At 36.9% G+C, this 24,275-nt stretch overlaps 1 protein-coding gene across 1 annotated transcript in view; it reads left to right on the top strand.

Moving 5' to 3' along the window:
• Nucleotides 1–24,275, top strand: part of zmp:0000001167 (protein phosphatase 1 regulatory subunit 12A) — a 158,685-nt gene that overhangs the window by 113,869 nt on the left and 20,541 nt on the right. Inside the window, exons 12-13 of the mRNA XM_039763654.1 lie at nucleotides 16,730–16,867; nucleotides 21,898–22,011. Of these exons, the coding sequence (XP_039619588.1) occupies nucleotides 16,730–16,867; nucleotides 21,898–22,011 (252 nt within the window). The remainder of the gene's footprint in view (nucleotides 1–16,729; nucleotides 16,868–21,897; nucleotides 22,012–24,275) is intronic.

Here is a 24,275-nt window from a genome sequence, read left to right on the forward strand (position 1 = left end):
TAAACAGTAGCCATGGATAAGCAGATAATTTAACGTAGTACAGTCCTACTACAATAAACCAAGTATATGATGTTAAACAGTCCCCTTTGGGGAGAAAAAAAAAATTGTAATTAAAATGTAAAACTAGCTGAGAAGGAAATAGTATGTATAATTACGGCAAAAGTCTCATTGCGAATAGACCCAATAGCAGGTAAAATCTTCTTTGCCTTGCTAGGACACAACTTCACTCACAATCATATTTAAAAAAAAGTGTCAGGATGAATTTTCTTGCTTGTTTTTCTGCTTCATCTGGAGAACTAAAAATGCTGAACTTGCCTTGAATATTCACTTTCAATTTAGCAGGATACAAGAGGCTCTATCTGATTTCAGTTTTCCGTAAGCGCTGTTTAATGCAGTAAAATGCGTCTCGTTTGGCAGCAGTTAAAGGTGAGAAAACAGGGAAAATACGAATGCACTTATTTTCAAATATAATCTCTTGTTTCAGTTTGAGAAATGACATCACATTTAATTTACACTAATTTATCAAAACATACAATGAGGCTTCTAGGTTTTGAGGCATTCTTTCCACATTTGCGGTAAACTGCTGATATCTCTGTGTCTAATTTGAATTCCTCTTCAGTTATTTTAGAGGATAGATCAGCTATGAATTTCACTGGATTTGGACTTTCACAGTTTTCAGGGATACCTTCTATTGTGCTATTATTCATTCTACGGATTGGTCGAGCCCTGGGTTAACAACGACCACCATCAGTAGTACTGTTAGCCAACAGGGTGCTGGCAGAAATTGGGCTACTGTTTAGGACAGAAAAATATGGAAGATGATTATCCATTGTGGCAACTCCTAACGGGAGCAGCTGAAAGAAGAAGATCCATCTTCCAATGTAGGTAGTCTATCTCCAAGTACTTTGCATTCGGAATTTGCAGACGTTGCTTTTTCGGTACTGTAGGTGCCAGTTGTTCAACTATTTTAATACGAGTCATGAATGTTTGCTTAACATCTTCAAGCTTAATACCACGTGCTCTTAATTTATTCTCAAACTTAGTCGTGTTTTCATTACTTTTTTCCAGCATATGTTTAAAGGTTTGCCTCAAAGCGATTATTTAAATGTTTCTCAGAGTCTTTAGTATCCTGAAGCAGCTTCTCATTTGTTATGTTTATGTCTTTTATATTTTTCTTTGTATCCTTTTGTTACCTTCTTTATATTACTCTTTTTCTCATTTATGTCCAGTCAACCCAATCCCTCTCCCCGAATTCGGGAGCTGTCGTAGTAAACGTTGCGGTGATCGTTAACCTTCAGCTCGGGTTAACAAGCGTTTTGGTCTTCTCTGTGCTCCACGGCTGTGGTAGCAAGTCCAGTTTAAGTCAGTGCCACTGAATTGCTGGCGAGGGGGGTTGGAGGGGATGGGGATTTTTTTAGGTGGAGTAGTTTAACAGCATGGATAGTAAGGCCATTTTCAGTTTCAATTAACCTTCTGAAATTGACCAGTTCTCCTGGCCCGATTCACTTGCACTTTTGTTCTTTTTCAAGGCTATACCTTGAACTTGAGGTCTATTTAGACTCAGATTAAGTTTTAGCTGCCTTTTGCATTTCTTTCTGAGCCTTTTTTTCTGCTATTCATGAATGTTTATACCGTAGACGCTCGCTCCCCTATGATGTTTGTCTATTGTTTAATTGATAACTAACTGCATGAGACATGTTTGAAGTGTTTGAATGAAGTTCAAACTGCACTAAGACTAGCCTGCGAGCATCTGCGCTTATCTCTGTCAGCTTGCATGCAGCCAGTTTAAGCGCAGTTGACTCAGTGATTTACATCCATGGTGTTAGCTGCACTTTGTACATATTGTTCTAGTAGTTTTTAAAATAGTTTTTAAAGTTTATTAGCAGTATGTAAAATGATCAGTGTTGCAGTCATTGTGATGCTATTTGCATGGAAAAAAATGTGTAATGTTAAAATTTCTCTTTTTCTTTGTGAATTGTGATGTTTACTTAAAAGTGCAGCAAAAAGTATTTGGTGTCCAGGGATGCATTATCCCCAAGTTTTAAGTAAGAGTTAAAGCCCCAAGCTGTTGTCCAAATGAGCAGCACCGTCTAAGGCTTCTGGCAATGAAAGCCCATTTCTATGAATTACAGTACATACAGTGGTAACATCGATATTTTACATTCTAGCACTGCGGGAGACACAGCAGTACAGTATACAGGTTTACCTTTACATTCTTTATTTTTAGGTAATGTATTAAGCTGAGTTTAAAATTAAAGTGTTTTGGTGGCATATTTAGGGTTTAAACTATGAAAATAGGCATTTTTTTTTAACCACATCCAAAATTTGTGGTTTTTCACAATTCGGGTTGGGGCAGTGGTGTTTGTTTTCGGCATGTACCAAATTAACATAATTCTGGACAAAAAAATGTAAATGCCTATTAGACAGCCTTGGTGTCACAATCTGTTGTAATCCATTAATAGCTGTGTTTGGTGTACTCCCAGATGGGCCTTTATTTCACTACTAGCACATAAACTAATCTTGCTCATCTGAAAGAATCCTAACCCACCTCTTTTAAGTCAGTAGGTAACTAATGTTATGTACAATCCGAAATTGGAAAAAATGTAATTCTCACTTTGAGGATCTGTTCAAACCTTTTTTTTTTTTTTTTTTAAACCTGGCAGGATCTAATTAGTAACATTTTAGAATAAGCATTTGTACTGGGGAGAAAGACTCTTTTTACTATTCTGGGAGTTGGCCTTCCTCTCTTTCTCAGGTTGTTGGCATTAAATTTAATTTAGTTTTGTTAAGTTTGACTTGATTGTATGGATTGTTACATGCTTTTAGTAAATTCAATATAATATAAATAAATAAAAGAGAGTTGTTAAGTGTATAAATGTTGCAGGGCTTGCTTTTGCTCTCAAAGAAGCCTCATTTCTTTAAGGCATAGTTTCCGCAAGATGTTGAAAACACTCCTTTGAGACTGTGTTCCATGTTGACATGATTGCCTCACGCATTTTCTACAGATCTGTCAGCTGCACATTCATGCTGCAAATCTCCCATTCTACCACATCACAAAGTTGTTTTATGTGGTTCAGATCCAGAGACTGGGAAGTCCACTGAAGAACACTGAAGTCATTGTCATATTCATGTGACTTGGTGCATTGTCATATTGAAAGTAGCCATTAGAGGATGGGAAAATTCTGGCAAGAAGGGATGCACATAGTCGGGATCAATACTCAAATAGGCTGTGGCATTCAAGCAATGTTTTATTTGTACTAAGGTGCCCAAAGTATGACAAGAAAACATTCCCCACACCATTACATTTCCACCATCACCAACCTGGACTGCTTAAACAAGGCAGGTTGAGTGCAAGGATTCATACTGTTGCCACCAAATTCTGCCCCTACCATCTTTGTGCTTCAGCAGAAATCAAGATTTGTTAGACTAGGCAAATTTTTCTAATCTTCTGCATTCTGGTTTTGATGAGCCTGTGCCCATTGGAACCTGTTCTCTGACACTGTCTTTTACTAGTGTAACATCTTCCTCAATGTTCGATGTATGTATCTATCCATCAAAAAAAAAGTGAATTTCCCCTTGGGATTAATAAAGTCTATCTATCTATCTATCGATCGATTGATCGTGCATTCTGAGATTATATTCTGTTAGCTTGCACATTTCTGGCCATTCTCTGACCACTCTCACCAGTAAGGTGTTTTAATTCTCTGGACTGCTGCTTCATGGATGTTTTTTGCACCATTTTGAATAAACTCTGGAGACTGTTGTGCATGAAAATCCCAGGAGATCAGCATTTATGTATTGCTCTGCTGCCATATGGCTCATTAGAGAATTGCATGGATAACCAAGTGTGCAGGTGTTCCTGATAATTTGCCAAATGAATGTATCCTCCTCATTTTAAGACAATATACTTTCTATCACCCATATTAAAGAAAGATTAGGGAAGTCTGTCTGGGAAGTATTTTTTAATACTTCCATATAATAGATTTCTGTTACTACAAAATTCAGCTTAAAACGTAAAGGTTCAAAAGAATGAAATTTATTATTACTGTAGATTATTTCTAAATCCAAAGTCAAGAATCTTGCATGTATTACATTTTTTTAAGTTAAGAATCGTTTGGAAATTTAACTGTTGTGCATGGGTGTGGTTGACAGAGGCAGCTAAGACTTAAAGTGCCTTCTAGACCATACCATATTCAGACTTAATGTTAAACCCCTGGAATCCTGGTTAAATGATGCTAGTTAGTTCTTAGTTGGTGCACAGAGCAAAGTATCAAAAGTGGAAATCATGTAACAAATTTGAGTAGATGTTCATTTTGAACATGTTAATTGTCCTACTTATTATAGGTGTAGAGATGATCATCTCTTAATATGTTGTTTAAAATTTTCCAACAGGGAGCAAAAATGTAAAAATTTTTACTCTTTTTGTATTTTCTAGATATATGAACTGTTAAAGAAAGTTCAGGCTAAGGTTTCTAAGGAATTTCTTCAGTATACCTAATACACTTGATAATGATAGTACTAAAGAAAGGCATTCTCCATTTTCAATTGTCTGTGGAATAAGTTCTTGAGTTTGTCATCAATAAGCTGATGTCAAACTGGCAAGTATTCCAGCATATTTGTCTTGGATATTCTGTGCGATATTTAAAATAAAATATAATTTTTTTTCCTCAAAATTAGAAAATCTAATATGCTCATATTTCAGTGAGTAGAAATCATTAAGTCCTGGTTTTCCTTTTGACATTGTACCGAATAGCACACAATTTAATTAATAATGCATAAAATGCTTATGAATAAAAAACAGATATTACAAAATGCACAATGTACTTGCATAAAAATACAAATTTGGTGAAATACACAATAAAGTAAAACAGTTTCATAATGATTAACTTAATTGGATCCTAACAATATACAGTGCCATGATAAAGTATTTGCCATCTTCCTAATTTCCTATATTTTTGCTTATTCATAACATTTAATTCCAACAAATGTAGTATAATATAAAAGACAACCTGACTAAATACAATAGTTTTTAAAAAGGATCCTGTTGTGTCAGAAACCTTATGTCTTCATGTTATGTAAACATTGGCTGCCACTACAAACTACACAAAGTAAATAACATATTTTTAAAAAAATCATTTATGTGTGGAAGTTTCCTTTAAGGTAAAATCCAGGAAGATGTTCTTTACATAAAGAGTTGTGGGAATCTGAAATAAACTGAGTTGTGTAGTTGAATCGTAAACCTTGTCTACTTTTAAGAACAGTCCGCATGGCATACAAGACAACTTGCAGTGTCTTTTCATTTGTAATGTGTGTTTATCAGTTGTAGGCCTACTGTTTTGGTTTCTTTAATATAAAAGTCAGTTTGTATATCACAGTACCTTGCTTTTATTGTTCTCTGTGCAATCATTTTTACATGTTTGTATTTTGCACAGTTTGCCTTTATACCTGAACAAGTGTTTTGATGTGTTAAAATACAGAAGATTTATGTCCATTGACGCTGGATATTTTTTAATTAATAATGTCTTGTTTTTATGTTGAATTGATTGTTGTAATTAACTTCTGCTCCTGCATTCCCATAAACGTTAAGCACTTAAATAAATTTTTTTTAGTAAGTTTTGGATCCAACTATAAGCAGAAACAATTTACATGCTATTTGCAGGAAAGGAAGATGAGGGAAATTATTTTGGTGTGCTCTTCCAGTGGGAAACAACAAACAATTCAGACATCAGAAGCACTTATTGAACTTTCAGCGTTTTCTCTCTTTACATTTAAGCTGGTCCAGTGTTTTAAAATAAATCATTGAATGAATAATCCAACAAAATGAAATGTGAGTTTAACTCAACTATGTATAAAACACAATGAAAAGTTGTTCAGTAGAATTTTAAGTACAATATAAAAAGGAAATATGAAGAGTAGAATTTTTAAAAAGATGATGTCCAATTTATTTTTTATTGTAGCACTGAAATAATGGGCTTTGGGATTTCATAATGTACATGCTATATGTACTGCATCATGCTGTTAATTACTTCTAACTTTTTTCATAGATTTTGAAAACTGTTGTTGCACAATCCTTTTTAAATATAATAGTGACTCAGAGAGCCACTGCAGCAGGAATATATGGTTAGAGTTCAGGATACTAGTATATTCTTTTCCACAATATATTTACAGAAACATGCCCACTTGTTGCTATGCTGCAGCAAAAAAAAGGAACCTGTGACTTTAGAGTGAAAATCGTGAAAGTGCTACTGAGCAATATTGGGATTCACTGTGTTTTATTTGATGCTGTAAAAATGTAATTCAGCTGCTTTACATGAATATCCAAAGAACAACTGAAAATACGGTCAGGTTACCTTTAACTCTTATAAATAATCATTATTTAAAGAAACAATAGAGAGTTCATGTAATTTCAGTTTCAATAACATGATATTTTAAAATGAATTACACGATTGTTTCATGCCCGATAGCCTTCAGATTTGATCTTAGAGGGATAAGGATATGAAAACACAATGTTGCTGTTTTGAAAAATGCATGTGAAACGTACTGCTAATAGTCAAGTGTATACTTTAGTTCATTTTATGCTTTTACTATCTCACTTTACTGTGATCAAAGTGAAACAGATATTCACCTTAATCCACCTAAACTGAACTTGGCCTTTGCTGGTCAGTCAATTAATATGAGAGCCATCCATCCATCAATTTTCTGAAGCTTCTTGGCCCATACAGGCAGGTTTCAGGGGAATTGGAGCCTGTTGTGTGAACATTCGGTGCAAAACAGAAACACACTCATTTATAGCCAATTTACAGTAAATATATAACCTAGCATTATTGAAATAATACATTTTATATCCTATACCCTTTTCAAGGGTAAAGGCACATGATAATTAGCGATAGGTGAACCCTGCTGAGTTTGCTTGCCTGAATGATTCAAGAACTTGTCAAAATGCTTTGAGGTCAGTGGAGATGGAAAAAACTTAGAGTTTTGAGTAGATTGTAATTGTGCAATGATCTTCTAAGTATATTGACTAGGGAAATGCCATCCAACTATGATGGAATGATTACTGTGGCCAAAAATATGACCTGGACTGTGAGGCAGCAGTGATAACCACTGAGCTACTGTGACTTCCCAAGATAAGCTTAATAGAATTAAACATCACAACAGTAAAATTTCTTGCAGACAGGAAGCACTAATTCACTAAGACTTCCACCAACAGATTTGATAACAGGTCTCGCCTTTGTTGAACTTATAAGTATATTTTTTTCTGCCTGATGCTTTTGTACCTTTACTGCCACTGATATAAAATGAACAACATGCACACAGATTTTCTACTCTTTACTGTTTCCATTAACTGCACAGCACTCTAGGTAATACTGTTAAAGGGGTAGACTCAAGTATGTCACACAGGTCACCTACAAAGACATACAGTTAATTCCATAAGTATTTGGACAGTGACACAGTTTTCATATTTTTAGCTCCATATGCCACCACATTGGATTTGAACTTACTCCTTTTCTATGTTAACTAATGTTGTCTTATTTTAATTTCTTATTTTGTATTTTATTTTTCTTTTCTTCAGTATGTAAAGCACTTTGAGCTACTTTTTGTATGAAAATGTGCTATATAAATAAAGGTTGTTGTTGAAATGAAGAAATAATTACATGACTGAAGTGTAGGCTTTCAGCATTAATTTAATTCAAAGGGTTTAACAAAAGTATCATCTTTTTTAAATGGCTCTGAAAATGTTTTTGTTTAACTCCTTAAATTAAAACTGCAAGTCTACACTTCAATTACATCTTGACAACTTAATTTCAAGTCCAATGTGGTAGCACACAGAGCCAAAATTATGAAAATTGTGTCACTATCCAAATACTTTTGGACCTAACTGTACCTTTATGTTACCTTTTAAGGGCTCGTTTATGCTTCACGCTCGGAACATGTACGCGCCCGCATCATGGCTACCATGCGTTACCAGCGTTCATTTGACGCATCCTCTGAGCAGGTTCTCAGAAATTAAAGCGACACGTACCAGTACCAGCAAAAATTCAGGGGGGCACAGTGTGCTGAAGGTTGGAACGTGCCGTCAGAGTCTCTGGTTACTATCTACATGTCACTGAAAGCCGCTTTGTAGATCCTACTGGATTGATGTGCGTGCTTCGATGTTTGATGAATGGTTCGATGTGGTGAAGCAAAATGCCGACATACAAATGCTTTCATGGTGCTTTTATATTCAAGCATCGCATATTCCCGATCGTAATGACACGATACATTTTAAAAGTCTCACATATCGTCTTCTGTGTCGTCATTTTTTGTAGGGCTTCCTCCGGACCTGACAGCAGCAGCAAACAGCAATAGATCACTACACAGAACACATTAAATGTATGATATTCCAACTCTCTCTGCACATTTACAATCCTAAGATTTATACTTGATATCACTTTCATGGTGAAATGCATTAAAGTATGCATGTTACATTTTACAGATAAATCGTTAATTTCGTTTAAATAATGAATACTGTTAATAATTGCACACATGGGGTGACAAGGTGGCAGAGAAGTAGCACTGCTGTCTCGCAGGGAGTCACGTTGCTGGTATTCTCTGCCTGGAGTTTATGTGTTTTCCTGCTGGGTTACCACAGTGTGCTTTGGTTTCCTTCCAAAGATATGCAGATTTGGTTACACTAAAATGACGCTAGTGTATGTGAGTGCTTGCACCAGGGATTGTTTCAGTCTTGTGCCCAATGCTTGCTGGAATGGATACATCCCTGGATTGATGGATTTAATCATTAAACATCCTTTTCAGAGATATTGCAGTAAGGTGTCATAGAAATTTAATGGGTATTCCTGGCAATTCACAATACAGCAAAGCCAAACCAGTTCTTACCGTGATGATATCGCGCACTGCCACCTGGTGGATTCCTCCAGATTTCCATAAAGTACGCAAACAGTAAAACACTTGCGTAGCAGGAGCATCCGCTACAGCATGCGTCGCGTGAAGTATAAACCCGGTCTAAGACATAAATACACCGACACACTGCCAGTTTCCTTCTTCATGAATGTTTTGTATTTAAATTTAGGGTTTGTGTTACATGCCTGAGGGGTACATTTTGCCAAAGTCGCATCCAACATTGACTGCTACAACTCTATGATGTCTCACTGGTCTTGTGAAGTATCCTGGTGCACTTGGAAAAAAAAAGTTTGTCTAAGCCATCCGCACATTGAATTTTCAGGAAAATATTCAACACTGGCAAACACAGAATATTTGCTGCAAAAAATGCGTTGGTGAATTTTGACAATCAACACTAATGATAGATAATATGTAATCCTTTGAGATGTGTTTGGAAACTATTATCTGGAAAGAACCTGCTAGCTTTTTTTGAACTCATTAGTCACAGTGGCAGAGGTACAGACATCCTTTACTTGGGTGAAAGTCTTATGGTATTTTCAAGACCAAAGAACCCCCTAACGGTACTTTTTCTTTTACTTGCCCTCGGTCACATTTTTTAAGGGAAAAAGATTTAGTTTTGGCATTTATTTTTAATGGATGACGAACGTCTTTCATTCAGTAGTGTACCTTCTCCGTTTCTGTCGTTAGCAAAGTTACAAACCTGTTTTGAACATTTGAAATTTCTTTGATTACCACTCTTATTTTGCAAGTGGTTACTCAGTTAGTAGTTTTGCCTGTGTTTTGGTGTTTTCAAAGTTTTTTTTTTGAGAGAGTTGTTCCTTCTGTGTAGTAATTAGATGTATGTTACCCATTATTTGATAATGAAGAATATAGTGACGCCGGACCAGTTTCTCCAAAGATGTATAAAATCAAGTCTGTCTTTGACCACTGCATTCGAAACTTTTCTGGAAGTTACATTCCAGAGGGAGATATTTCAATTGATGAAAGTTTACTGCTATGGAAAGGCCATCTAAGGTGGAAGGTATACATTTCCAAAAAAAGACCACGTTTTGGGATGGAATCCAATAAGCTTTGTGAGGCAAAAAGTGGATGTGTGTAGAATATGATGATATACACGGGAAAAGATACAGAACTTGTAAATGAATGTAAGAAGGGTTGAAATCCGTAATTTTACTATACTGTCGCAGATTGTGCTAACACTTGCGGAAAAGCTACTGAATCAGGGTTATCTGATAGGACTAGACAATTACTATAGCAGTCCTGAGATGTATAAATTTTTGAATTCGATGGAAATTGATACAGTAAGAACAGTAAAATAAAACAGAAAGGATCTGCTAAAATCTGTGATGACAAAAAAAATGAAATCGGGAGAAGTCGCACTGCATTCAGAAATGAGTTGATGGCTTTGAAGTGTAAAGATAAGAAAGATGTTTTGCATGCTCTGTAGACATCTCATAAGAGATGTGTAGTGTGTTTGTCACACAAGCAGAGGAGGGAAACATTATACTGCTGCAAAGTCCGTAATGTTCCACTCTGCACTGCTCTGCTCCTTGCTTCTGCGTGTACCACACGCACCTGAAGTACTAAGTGAAAAATGGAAAATTTGTACATAGTATAAATAAATGTACAAAAAAACTCACATGATAATAGCTTATTTTTGCTAAAAAAAAAAGTTTAAATAATTTTGTTTTTAGTTTCATTTTTTTCTCTTCTAACAGTTGTCAATTGGATAATATTCCAGCAAAATTCAACCATTTCTATCAAAAGATTAAAAAACCCTCACCAGGCGAGTGACTACTGAAAAAAGGGCCCCCATTAAAGGGGTTAAAACACAATTGACTTGGAAAGTATGAAATCTTTTTGAATCTGCTTTTCCAAATCAGGGTTGCAGGAAATTTCACACTTAAGGCAGAAACCAACCCCACTTGGGCCACCAGTCCATCAGAGAACACACACAGACACAGTGATCATTTTTCCTAACCTTGTATGTTTTTGAGGTATTGAAAAACTAAACATACAATGGGGAGAACATATTTTGTCCCCTCAACAGCAACTGGGCAGAAATTCACACCCTGTTTGTGAAGCTGTTGCCATTGACCACTACATGATACCCAATTAATGAATGTTTTTTTTTTCCTTTGCTTAAACCTTTCAGAATTTTCTACCTAATCTGACATTAATATTAAATTACTATGTACTATGTATGAGGCGCAGAGTCAAAGTGAAATGCATTGCTACCTAGTGCATCCAGCATCCTGTTTTGAACTTTGTGCCTGGTTATAGTCAAGTTTGCACATTCTCCCCATTTCTGCATGGGTACTCTGAGCAATGTCTGATTATTTTTTTTTTTTGCCAGTCAGATGCATCTCATCATGCTGGTAGTATACAAATCTGTGAAAGGATTTTTGAGCAGGGTAATGAATCATGACACAAGACTGGGAATCTCCTGAAATGTTTCCAGGAACATAACAGTAAATTCGGCTTAGAACATGGTATTCAAAACAGCAATTCACTACCAATAAATTGGCAACAAATATGGGAATCATTGGAATTCAACATATGTCAGTATCTTTAGGTTATTTTGAGAGCTAATACAGACACATTATATTCTTAGCAAGACATTAAAGAAATGTGGTGCTTAATTCTTAATAAAAGCATAGTTAGTATGTGAGCTTGAGACAGAAGTTCTTTTTATTGTTTTTTTTCTTCTATGAGTATACTCAAATGCAGAACTAAATTGTAACATTGTATAATTTTGACATTAGATTCATCTGAAATTAATCTGAAATGTATCTCCTTTTTAATAGTAAGAGCTATTAAAGCTTTTAGCATATTTTCAGCTGAATAAAATCAGATTATTTTTAGATATATGAACACTTTGGGCCATAGATAATAGTTGGCTTATGGTCGAATTTCTACTGATATCAGAAAATATCTTTTCCTGCAGATTGTACGGAATAAGCTACTGAACAGTATAAAGTTACTCCTAATTCCTAGGTTATGGACTGTTTAGACTTTGATAGAGAAAGGAAAACACATTCAGACACTGAAGAACATGCATGTTAGGTTAGCTGGCAACACTAAACTGGCCTGTTATGAATGGGTGTGTGCGTGCCCTGTTAGAGACTTGCAGATCATCTAGGCTGGGTATGCCTTGCACCCAGTGCTGTTTAAATAGGAACCTGCTTGATGAAAGCCTTAACACTAGAATTACCAGAGCCTACGAAAAAACTCGTACATCCGTCCCACCTTAAATCGCTTCTCGCCTCTCCGTTAGCATCTTTTGTCCTTTAAATGTGTTGATAAGCAGCAAGCAGTCTGCTATCACATCCCCCACCAGCGCACAGTTTTCTCAGCTCAAGTCTGTTTACTGCGTGTCAGTTGTTTGGAGTTGTATAGAGTGAGAAGTCAAGCAAAATCACACCTTTTACTATATTTATTTTTTACACACCAATACTATATCGTTATTTGGAACACATGCATTTCATGTGTGTTCCGTGTCTACAACAATCTATGTACAGAATGAAACTGAGTAAAAAAAAAAACAAAGCTAATCATACATTTACACCGGCTGTTACAGACTGAAATCAAATGTATGTTTTTATTCTAAAATAGTAAGAATAAAAGCAGCTCACTTCTCAATACGGACTCGTTGGGGCTCAAAACCGTGAAGTTTTGATTACCAGTCAACAGTTGATACCGTTGCGCCACCGAAGCAGTCATAGTAATTGCGTGTCAATTTTGCACCCTAATGCGTGTTGTTTTTCTGCATTTATATTTTTGAATAAAAGTGCTCTTGTTCTGTTATATTTGTACCTTTTTGTGAAAGTGTTTCTTTAATATTTTGACTTCAGGCTTCACACATTATAAACTTCATGTCTACATTTTGTCAATTATTACTAAAACATAAAAAACGTTTCTTTTTTAACAATGTGTTTACATAGATTGTTGTAGACACGGAACACACATGAAATGCATGCGTTCCAAATAGATACTGCTTGCTGCTTATCAACACATTTAAAGGACAAAAGACGCTGACGGAGAGGTGAGAAGCCATTTAAGGTGGGACAGATCTACGAGTTTTTTTGTAGGCTCTGGTAATTCTAGTGTGAAAGTGAATGGATGTTTATTATGTTTGTATACAGATAATATGTAATAAAACATTATTTAATTATTGCCCAGGAGTTGTAAGCTTTGAATGGAAAAAGATTAATGTATTTTTGAAATCTAAATCAAACTATCTGCAGTGTTTAACTCTGACTTGTTTTGGTAAGCCTTCAGTTGTTTGACAGTTCCTCAAGTATTTGCTTTTAGGTCCACTTTTGATTATTGGGTTCGATTAGTCATTCATATTTTGATATTTTAATAGATGAGGAGATTGTTAAATATACCCACCTTTTATGGTCATTTGCTTAATATTTTCAGACTTGGAAGCAGATGTAATGTAGTTAATGAGCAGAGGTTAGCTTTGGCCTTGTAATTGAAACTGTTGTAGAGAAATATTGCTTATTTTATAAAGAAAGATCAGACAGTTTTATTGAGCTGACAAGCTGCTTTAAATAATAAACATAATATATAGTATGTGTTAATTTTACAGTATGTGGCCAAAAATAATAAATTTTCTGATTTCATATTTGAAATTTAACTGGTAGAACCGTCTTCATTTGCTGTTACTTGAGGGGTCTGACTACACAGGGCTCTGGAAAGAGTAGTGGATGTCAGAATTCCAACCAATCTCTTCTCTTTCAAATATTTTACTTGGGGATATGTACAGTATTATATCGCTAGTGAAATGGCTGGAGTTTGTGTAGCAATCATAGTGTTCCATCCCTTTGATGCCAAATTTATGGCCTGCATATAGTTATGTGATGGAGGTGACCATTCTTCAGATTTTTGTTTATGTTGACTGTAATAAACTGTAATATCTGTGTGTCAAGTGTTGCACAAGTAGCCAGAGGCCCTTTCCAGAATTTCATATATAGCAAACTTAACATAAAACTCAGTTGGATGAAAGTCTCATTTATTTTTACTCTCCTTTGTTCATAATAATAATATTTAAATTATTTTGCAATGCATATGTCCAACATAGCGTTCTTTAAAATGAGTTGCACAATATATTATAAAGGGTAATATCACTGTACCACTATCAGTATGCTCAGGCTTTGTCTGGGATGTATTTAAATATTCTCTTTAAAAACGTATTGTGCCTTATTGGAATGTTACTGTATAGATTTGCCATTGATTTATTCACTCTCTGTTTAACTGCCACACTTGAATGTGACCAACAGAAATTGTTAATCATGATGTTGCAACCATGTAGAGTGTGTCTGTGTGTTTTTTTTTTTTCCTTTTCTTTTACCAAAATAATATTAACATAGCTTAATAAACCCACTTAATCCAGTTCACAGTTTTGCAAGGCTAGAGGCTATCTGGGCAGTATTAGGTAAAAAAATAGCTTTGGATATGCTGGGTCCATAACCAGTAAATCACAAGGAACACTTATGACAAGTACACAATTTAGTTACAAGTTAACCTATCATGCATTTTTTAAATGTTGTGGCATTGAAAGCCATTTATATAGTAACAGTATATTTTAAAGGGGATGTTCACTGGAATCTAAGCCAGGTAAAGGCATGGCTAAATGACATTAAAATAAAATATGACATAAAGCGATAACATTCATATATTTTGTGAATGTCCCAGTTGTGGGAGAGAAAACATGAAGAATATCCACATATTGTCATTTTTTAAATTTTTTATAATGGTTGCTGAGTATTTACTACATAGTATAGCATTCATAGTCTCCACTTGAGGCTCCATCCTTGTTTTGGAATAGCATATACTGTAAGTACATAAAATAAAAAGTAGTCCATATAGAGATTACAAATAGGATTCTTGATGTGTATGGTGTAGACAACAAAGAAGATATGCTGTGCTTTTCAACATCAATGTTCAATGATACAGATATTACAAATTTTGCAATAGATTTCAGCACTTAGTCGTGGCCAAAAGTTTTGAAAGTGACACAAGTATTCATTTTCAAAAAGTTTGTTGTTGCAGTGTTTTTAGATCTTTTTGTCAGATGTTTCTATGGTATAATGAAGTATACTTACAAGCATTTAATAAGTTTCAAAGGCTTTTATTGACAATTACATTAAGTTTATGCAAAGAGTCAATATTTGCCATGTTGGCCCTTCTTTTTCAAGACCTCAGCAGTTCATCCTTGCATGCTGTCAATCAACTTCAGGGCCAAATCCGGACTGATGGCAGCCCATTTTTGCATTGATCAATACATGGTGTTTGTCATAATATGTGGGTTTTTATTTGTCTATCCACCTCTTGAGGATTAACCACAAGTTATTAATTGGATTAAGGTCTGGGTAAGATTCCTGGCCATGGACCCAAAATGTTGATGTTTTCTTCCCCGAGCCACTTAGTTATCACTTTTGCCTTATGGCACGGTGCTCCATCTTGCTGGAAAAGGCATTGTTCATCACCATGGATGGTTGGGAGAAGTTGCTCTCAGAGGATACTTTGGTGCTATTATTTATCCATGGCTCGGGATCGGGTCATCACCAGTGCAGAGCTTGCTCAGGAATGGAAGCAGGCAGATGTGAGTGCATCTGTACGCACAGTGTGGCAAAGACTTTTGGAGGATGGCCTAGTGTCAAGAAAGGCAGCAAAGAAGCCACTTCTCTCCAAGAAAAACATCAGGGATAGACTGATATTTTGCTGAGGACTTGGATAAAGTTGTTTTCTCTGATGAATCCCCTTTCTGATTGTTTGGGGCATCCAGAAAAAAGATTCTCTGAAGAAAGGGTGAGTGCAACCATTAGTCCTGTGTCATGTCAGTGCAACATCCTAAAACCATTCATGTGTGGGGTTGTTTCTCAGTCAATTTGCCTAAGAACACAGCCATGAATAAAGAATGGTACCAAAAGATCCTCCTAGGGCAACTTCTCTCAACCATTCAAGAACAGTTTTGTGACGAACAATGCCTTTTCCAGCATGATGGAGCACTGTACCGTAAGGCAAAAGTGATAACTAAGTGGCCCAGGGAACAAAACATTGATATTCTAGGTCCATGGCCAGGAAACTCCCCAAACTTTAATCCCATTGAGAACTTGTGGTCAATCCTGAAGAGATTGGTGTATAAACAAAAACCCACAAATTCTGATAAACTCCAAGTATTGATCGATGCAAGAATAGGCTGCCACCAGTCAGGATTTCACCCTGGTATGTTGTCAATCAACTTCTGGGCCAATTGCATAGGTCTTGAAAAAGAATGGCCAACATGGCAAATATTGACTTCTTGCATAAACTTAATGTAATTGTCAATAAAAGCCTTTGAAACTTATGAAACACTTGTATTTATACTTCAGTATACCATAAAAACATCTCACAAAAAGATCTTAAAACCTTGAAGCAGCAAACTTTGTGAAAACTAATACTTGTGTCATTCTCAAAACTTTTGGCCACGACTGTATATTGTTTTTCAGAAAGTCATATTTAGTGACCTATCAATTTTTTTTTAATAATCATATTTGTATCAATGTTCATTATACTGAAGTAAGAAGCACAGGCAATGCTTTATAAAAGATGAAGCCAGAATGGCATTTGTTTCAAAAAGCACATTTAACCATCTCTGTTTATTCAGTCACTAAGAATAGATGAGACCTGACATGTACCCAACCACCAAGAAAGAATCTTAAGAACAACCGACCAACCTGGATAATCCTGGACAACATCATCTGCTGTTGTTCACCACTCACAAACACAGCTCTAGGTCATTTCAAAGCTGCATATAATAACATTTTTCTTTTTTCAGCCCTTTAGCCCGCAGCAGCTCTTTTCCACGGCATCTCACCTCTGACAGCAGCTCTGAACCCAGCAGTGTCTTGCCACGTCGTATTAATAGCCAAGGAGGAAACGAGATTACAGACTTACCCTCAACTTTCCAGCGGAGGTGAGATTGTTGTCATTAGAGAACAGTAAACAGGGATAATTATAATTGTAAATGCACAGGTCAGTTAATGATTAATGAAAAGTACTTTTTGCAGTACACATTTTATACATTTTTTCTGTTCTTTCTAACTATACTAATATTCATTAAAATTTCCTCCTCTCTTTTCAGCCTGTTTCCACAGTGAAATCCTTTTAGGTCTATGCCTCATACAACTTTGTCTGAGACAATATGTGCAAAATCATTACTTCTGAGCCATCTGTTCAACTAACAGCTATTTTGCATGTGTTTACTTTGTTAAAGTATAATGTTCTTTGCTATTTAATGTAAAAACGTGTACATGGGATGAAAAATATTTAATATAACTATACCATGGAGTGTCTAGAGTTAGAAAGTAAGCTGACGAAAAAGACTTGGGAGTTGTGATACACTTAATGCTATCCTCTACTCTACCATCCAATAAACTAGAGAATGAAAAAGACGAGGATGTCGGGCTGTCAGTCAGTCATTTTCTAAACAGCTTTGCCCTGAACAGGGTCACGGGGTATGCTGGAGCATATCCCAGCTACCATAGTGTTGCAAGGCAGGAGCAAACTCTGGACAGAACACCAGTAGATCACAGGGAAAACACACACATACATACACAATACACCAACAGACTAGCGTCAATTTAGTATCACCAATGTAATCTACCAATGTATTTCTTTAGAGTATGGGAGGAAACTGGAGCACCAGGAGGAAACCCACGCAGACATGGGGAGAACATGCAAACTCCACACAGGGAGGACCTGGGATGCAAATCCTGGATTCCTTAGTGAGGGATCAGTGCTACCACTCCGCCACCGTGTCACCCAGGGTATATAGTGTGAAATCAAATGAGGTCATGTTTAAGTAGTATAGAACACTTGTGAGGCTGCATCTGGTCCCCATATCACAAGAAGGACATAACACCACCAGTGAAAAAAAGCTGGTAGAACAATTCTAGCACTGTAGGGTGTGGGTTCTTGGGAAATATTGAAAACATTAAGTCAACTTAACTGAAGCAGAGTTACTTAAAAATTACATAAACAAGTGTTTGTTGTGAATGGTGTTGTTACGACACGCGAGAGCCACTATTTTAACACTAGAATTACCAAAGCCTATGAAAAAACTCGTAAATCCGGCCCACCTTAAATCCCTTCACACCTCTCCGTCAGTGTCTTTTGTCTTGTAAATGTACCGATCAAGACAAGCAGCAAGCAGCCTACTATCCCATCCCCCCCACCACCGCAGAATGGGCACAAAGTTCTCCCAGTTCCAGCCTTGATTATCTGGGAGTGAAGCGCTGGTCTTTTAGAATGGAAATAGATCGTTTCTACAATAATCTGTGTAAACACATTATTAAAACAGAAACGATTTTTCATATTTTAGCAATAAATGACAAAATGTAGACATAAACTATGTAATGCGTGAAGCCTGAAGTCCAAAGATCAAATAAACACTTTCATAAAAGGTTCAAGGATAATGCAACAGCTTCCGTGGCTCAGTGGTAAGCATTGCTGACTTGTAATCAGCAGTCCCCCGGTTCGATCCTGACTGCCTCGTATATTTAACATTTTGAGTAGTGAACTGCTTTTATTGTTAACATTATATAATAAAAACATACATTTCATCTGCACCTGTAACAGCTGGTGTAAATTTTATAGTACTTGTAAAATTAGCGTTTTTTTTTTTTTCCTCCACTTCTTTCAGTCATGATCATGATACACACTACCCCACCCCCATGGGATCTGATGCTGTTAGTTTTTATTTGAAACTGGGAGTAACTGTAGATGTGAGTGCTGTTTTGAGACAACCAAACTGGAAATTCTCTGATCAGGATTGATAAAAGCTGACACACAAACGCTGGTGAATCTGCCTTCTTCCTGTCTCATTGTCACTTGTTTTTTTTTTTGTTTTTTTTTTTACAATTTTATTGTATGTTCCTGCTTATGTTGAATTAGTATGCGCCTTATGGTCCATGATGTCAGAGCTGCACTGACAAAAAACAGAGAGATAGGTATATATGATATTTGGAATTATTCATTTTATGACCTGTGTAGTACATTTCGGAAAACATTGTGGCATGGATGCAACATTATTCATATTATTCATATTCATTTACATACCATCTTCCGGTAATCAGTAACCATGTGTTTTTTTTCGATCTTGCCCAGTCTCCACATTTTGGTGCATGGTGGTGTTTCTTTTGTACTCCAAGACATACAGAGGAAAGAATAGTACAAAGGGGTCAGTTCAGCGCTATAAGCAATCATCAGTTTCAAATGTTAACAGTTCACACACACACAAAGACCATTTTTCCTACATTTATGACATGTGTGCCTGTTGCAATGCGTACCCTTCTCTCTATGCCTTGGTTCCTATTACATTGAAAGGGCACCTGACACTGACTCAGTTAACTTTCCTAGAGAAAGCGGTTGTCTTGGAACTGAAGCTTGTCGATGTTGCGTCCTCTCTTTCTTTTTCTACTGCCTTTTCTAGTAAGATACGACGACGAAGTTCCTCTGCAAGGTGAGCCATGAACACTCTTCTTTTCTCAGTGGCCCCCGTGCATGCCTTGCCCAGTACATGTGGGTTGATTGCCGCCAGGTCCAGCGTGTTATAGCACACAGCAACTGGCCACTTACGTGTTCCTGCTTGCACTGAAAAAGCTCACGCCTTCTGGTGCACTATGTCAACACAGCACGGACAAAGAGACAAATATATGGGACATTCAGTATAAATTTATTGTACTTGTAAAAGTTAGCTTTTTTCAGTTTTATTCTCTCAATCAAGATCATGCTCTAACCCCTCGCCCCTCCTAATCTGACAGTAACTAACCGCTCCAGTATAAGTTCACACCCGATCTGACGCTGTTCGTTTTCAGATAATATTACATTCGTGCGATAAAGTTTTCTGATTGGTACTGTTCAGGACATAATTATTTCTTCAAAATGTCACATATATTGTCTCTTTCTTTCAGGTGTGTAATAAAAACTACAGCATAGAGAAAAGTGTGCTCATTGCAACAGGTACACATGTCGTAAATTTAGGAAGGACAGTCCTTACGTGTGTGTGAGCTGTTAACATTTGAATTTGATGATTGCATGTAGCGCTGAACTGACCTCCCTGTACTATTCTTTCCTCTGCATGTCCTGAAATACAAAAGAAACTCCTCCATACAGCAACGTGGACACTGGCAAGATCGAGGAAAAAAAAACACACGAAACACTCAGTCACTGATTACAACCGCAAGATGTTATGTGAATGAATAAGAATAATATTGCATCCGTGCCACAATGTTTTCCGAAATGTACTATACAGGTCATAGAATGAATAATTCCAAATATCATATATACCTATGTCTCTATTTTTTGACATCATGGACCACAAGGTGCATACTAATTCAGCATGAGCAGGAACACTCAATAAAACTGGAAAGAAAAAAAATAAAATCAAGTGACAGTGAGATACGAAGAAGGCAGATTCACCAGCATTTGTGTGTCAACTTTTATCCCTCCAGATCAGAGAATGTCCAGTTCCATTGCCTCAAAAGACCACTCACATCTACAGTTACTCCCAGTTTCAAATAAAAACTAAAAGTGTCAAATCCCTGGGTGGGGGAGCAGTAGTATGTATCGTGATAGTGACTGAGAGAATAAAAGTAAAAAAAAAATGGTAACTTTTACAAGTCCTATAAATATACACTGTCTGTTACAGACACAAACCAAATGTATGTGTGTACCGTATAATATTAACAATAAGAGCAGCTCACTACTGAAAACGGCAAATATAGGAGGCAGTCGGGATCAAACTGGGGCTCTTGATAAGTCGGCAAATCTTACCGCTACGTTACCGTTGTATCGTCCTTGAACCTTTTGTGAAAATGTTTATTTAATCTTTGGACTTCAGGCTTCACACATTATATAGTTTATGCTAACATTCTGTCATTTACTACTAAAGTATGAAAAAACTTTTGTTTTAACAATGTGTTTACACAGATTATTGTAGAAACGGAACAAACATGAAATGCATGTGTTCCAAATAACAATCTATTATTTCCACTCTAAAACTTCAGCATTTCATTCCCAGATAATCAATCAAAGTATGAGCTGGGATAACATTGTGCACGTTCTACAGCAGTGGGGGATGGGATACCAGGCTGCTAGCTGCTTGTCTTTATCGGCACATTTACAGGACAAAAGACGCTGACAGAGAGGTGCGAACGGATTTAAGGTGGGCCGGATCTATGACTTTTTTCGTAGGCTTTGGTAATTCTAGTGTTAGCGTTTGTTTTTTATCACTGAAGTTGGAGAACAATCATCCATCCATTATCCCGCTATATCCTAACATGGGGTCACAGGGGTCTGCTGGAGCCAATCCCAGCCAACACAGGGTGCAAGGCAGGAACAAATCCCAGGCAAGTCGACAGCCCACCGCAGGGCACACAATAGGGACGATTTAGGATTGCCAATATACCTCACCTACATGTCTTTGGACTGTGGGAGGAAACCAGAGCACCCGGAGGAAACCCACGCGGACATGTGGAGGACATACAAACTCGACACAGGGAGGACAAGAGAAGCGAACCCAGGTCTCCTTACTGCAGGGCAGCAGCGCTACCATGCTGCCCCGGGTAACAAGCAATTTCACGCAAATATTAGGAAGTATTTGATTTTAGACTAAGGTAGAACTAACTTTAGATTGTGTATATGGAAAAGATAACTAAGATGAGCAGTTGACAATCTCACTTTAAGGACCTTAAGATTTAGAGACCTTTGGCCAGAAGAACACAAGACCTTACACTATGTTGAAAGGCTTGTTTTTCCCAAAATGTTAGCTATAGTTTTATATCTAACAAAAAATGTTATGTTCTCTATGAATACTATTGTTTCATGGAGAAAGAACATCAGTTGTTACTACTTTTTATGTCACAATTCTCCTGAATTGAATTTTAACTATGCCTGGCGTTGAGCATTATTTACACTTCAAGGTTATCGCTGCCATTTCTTTAGATGGACCCGGGAGCAGTCAGAGGACAAGAGTATTCCTTCTACAGCAAGCACTACAACAACATCCTCCGTCACAACAACCACATCTGTTTCAAATGAATTCAAAGAGAGACGCAGGTAAGATGATAATTTATGTCCGTGTTTCTCACTCTTTTTTCTGTGATGGCACACCACCATTTTACTAACCACAAACATATATCTTGTACCTGTGCTCAACTGTCCAAAGAAGCGGGACTACCAGAGACGCCGGTGAAAAAGCTAGCTCCAAGATCAGTGTTCACAGACGCAACACATAGTCAGCACTTTGGTGGCATCTCCCAGCTGCTTTTTTCCTTTGCCCACCACTCTCTGCCTCAGAGATAACTCATATGCCAACTATCTAGCAGACCAGTGAGGTTTGCTGGTGACCAGACACCCAGACAAATGGACTGTAGCAGCCTGGAGACGCAACCCGAAGTGCTGTAAGTGCTGTACTGTATTTGCCAGCTTCTCCAGGTATTCCTGTCCTCCTCAAAGTCTCCACCACCTGCAGAGCTTGTACCTATCAGGTTCGGACCCAGGTGCATTATAGTATTATTTCCATGGCACACTCAGGTAGCTATCATGGCGCATTACTGTGCCTGCGGCGCACTGGTTGAAAACACTGATCTTTGTCATGGTGATATTATTTAATGGATTGTATCTTCTGTTTCTAAGCCCCATTAAATAGTTTTGTCAAGCTCAAAAAATGTGAACTTGGCAATAATTGGTATTTGTTGTTAAACTGTTAACATCCATGTTTATCACACCAGTTTAGCATACAGTGTGAACAAGTGCACTCCTCTCTGCAACCCATTGTTTTCCAATAATTTATTGGGCTATAATTTAGATTGATCTTAATGATTTTTCTTGTTTAAGAATTAAATTATTTTATTGTAGAACCAGTTTATTATCATAATTTCTCACTTTATGACTGCATCGATTTATCTTTATTTCATTTCTATACTACTTATTTGAAACCCTGACACTTGAATTTTCTTTTTTGTGTTTAAGTTTTATCAGCACATTGCGTAGGACAGATTGATTCATACTCTGCAGATGCACTATTGACACAGAGCATCAGCACTCATAAATAAACAAATTCACATTCATTACTTTCAGACAGTACATATACTACAGAACATAATCAAAGTGCCGTTTTAGCCATGCTTCACTCTCTTCCAATACTTTATTTTTGCATGTAAACTCAATTATTTTCACAAAAACACTTTTTGTACAGCTGGATTCAAATAGAGTACTTTAGAAATTATATGTTGGTATATTAACCAATTGGATAGACACATGATATCACTGACAAATGTGCTTAATTAAATCAAAATCGTAAATACAGTGGAACCTTGGTTTTGTGAGTAACTTGGTTTACGAGTGTTTTGGAAGCTGAGCTAAAATTTTTAATAAATTTTGACTTGATAAACGAGCGACGTCTTGCAATACGAGTACTATGTATATGCTTTGTCTGATGAGCGTCATGTAATCACAACTGAGCTGGTGGTTCTTCTCTCTCGCTCGCGCTATCTCTCTCTCTTTCTCTCTCTCTCTCTCACTGCGGGATTGTGGGCAATCGTCTCCTATTCTCCGTCTGAGTCAGCGTGCCTCACTCATATAGTCAACATCCGTACGAGCGTATACTGTTTACTACAGCATTGTGACTGTGTGTGTGCGTGTGTGTGCGCGCGCGCATGTGTGTGCTGTTACGTGCGAGTCCCTGTCTTGCACCACCAGCTTTATTCAGCTTGAAACCGCAACAGCGGGGTTATTTATTGTAGCAGGATCTGCCACTCTCCTATACGCAGACACAGCAGTCAGGCAGGGTCATGGCCAAGTAGTACTGTGCCCTGCGCATTTATAATGTTCCTTGTATCACCCACTGACGGCAGGTGCTTATAGCATGTCCGCGATCTTTCTGGATTCGCTTTTTACAGTGAACTGCTACAGCGCTGGGAGACCTCGATTGCTTTGGGACGTTCTTCCGCAAGTCGTCCCGTTCGGTGGAATCCCATAAGAATTTAGAAACTCATTCACACCAGCCATGATTCTTTTCAAAGGTAAAGTGCAGGTTAATTTGTTTTATGTATTTTTACTTTATATTTTGTATTAATCATTTTTATATGAATAGTTTTGGGTTGTGGAACGAATCATCTGAGTTTCCATTATTTCTTATGGGTAAATTCTCTTTGATATACGAGTGCTTTGGATTGTGAGCACGTTTCCTGAACGAATTATACTCGCAAACCGAGGTTCCACTGTATATTAGTTATAACTGGTGCTTGGAATATAAAAATTATAACACATACCATAAAGTAAAAAATAGAAAACACAAACTTCCAGTGCTTTATTAGTGT

The sequence above is a fragment of the Polypterus senegalus genome, chromosome 1 (genome assembly GCF_016835505.1).
Source record: "Polypterus senegalus isolate Bchr_013 chromosome 1, ASM1683550v1, whole genome shotgun sequence".
Taxonomy (NCBI): domain Eukaryota; kingdom Metazoa; phylum Chordata; class Cladistia; order Polypteriformes; family Polypteridae; genus Polypterus; species Polypterus senegalus.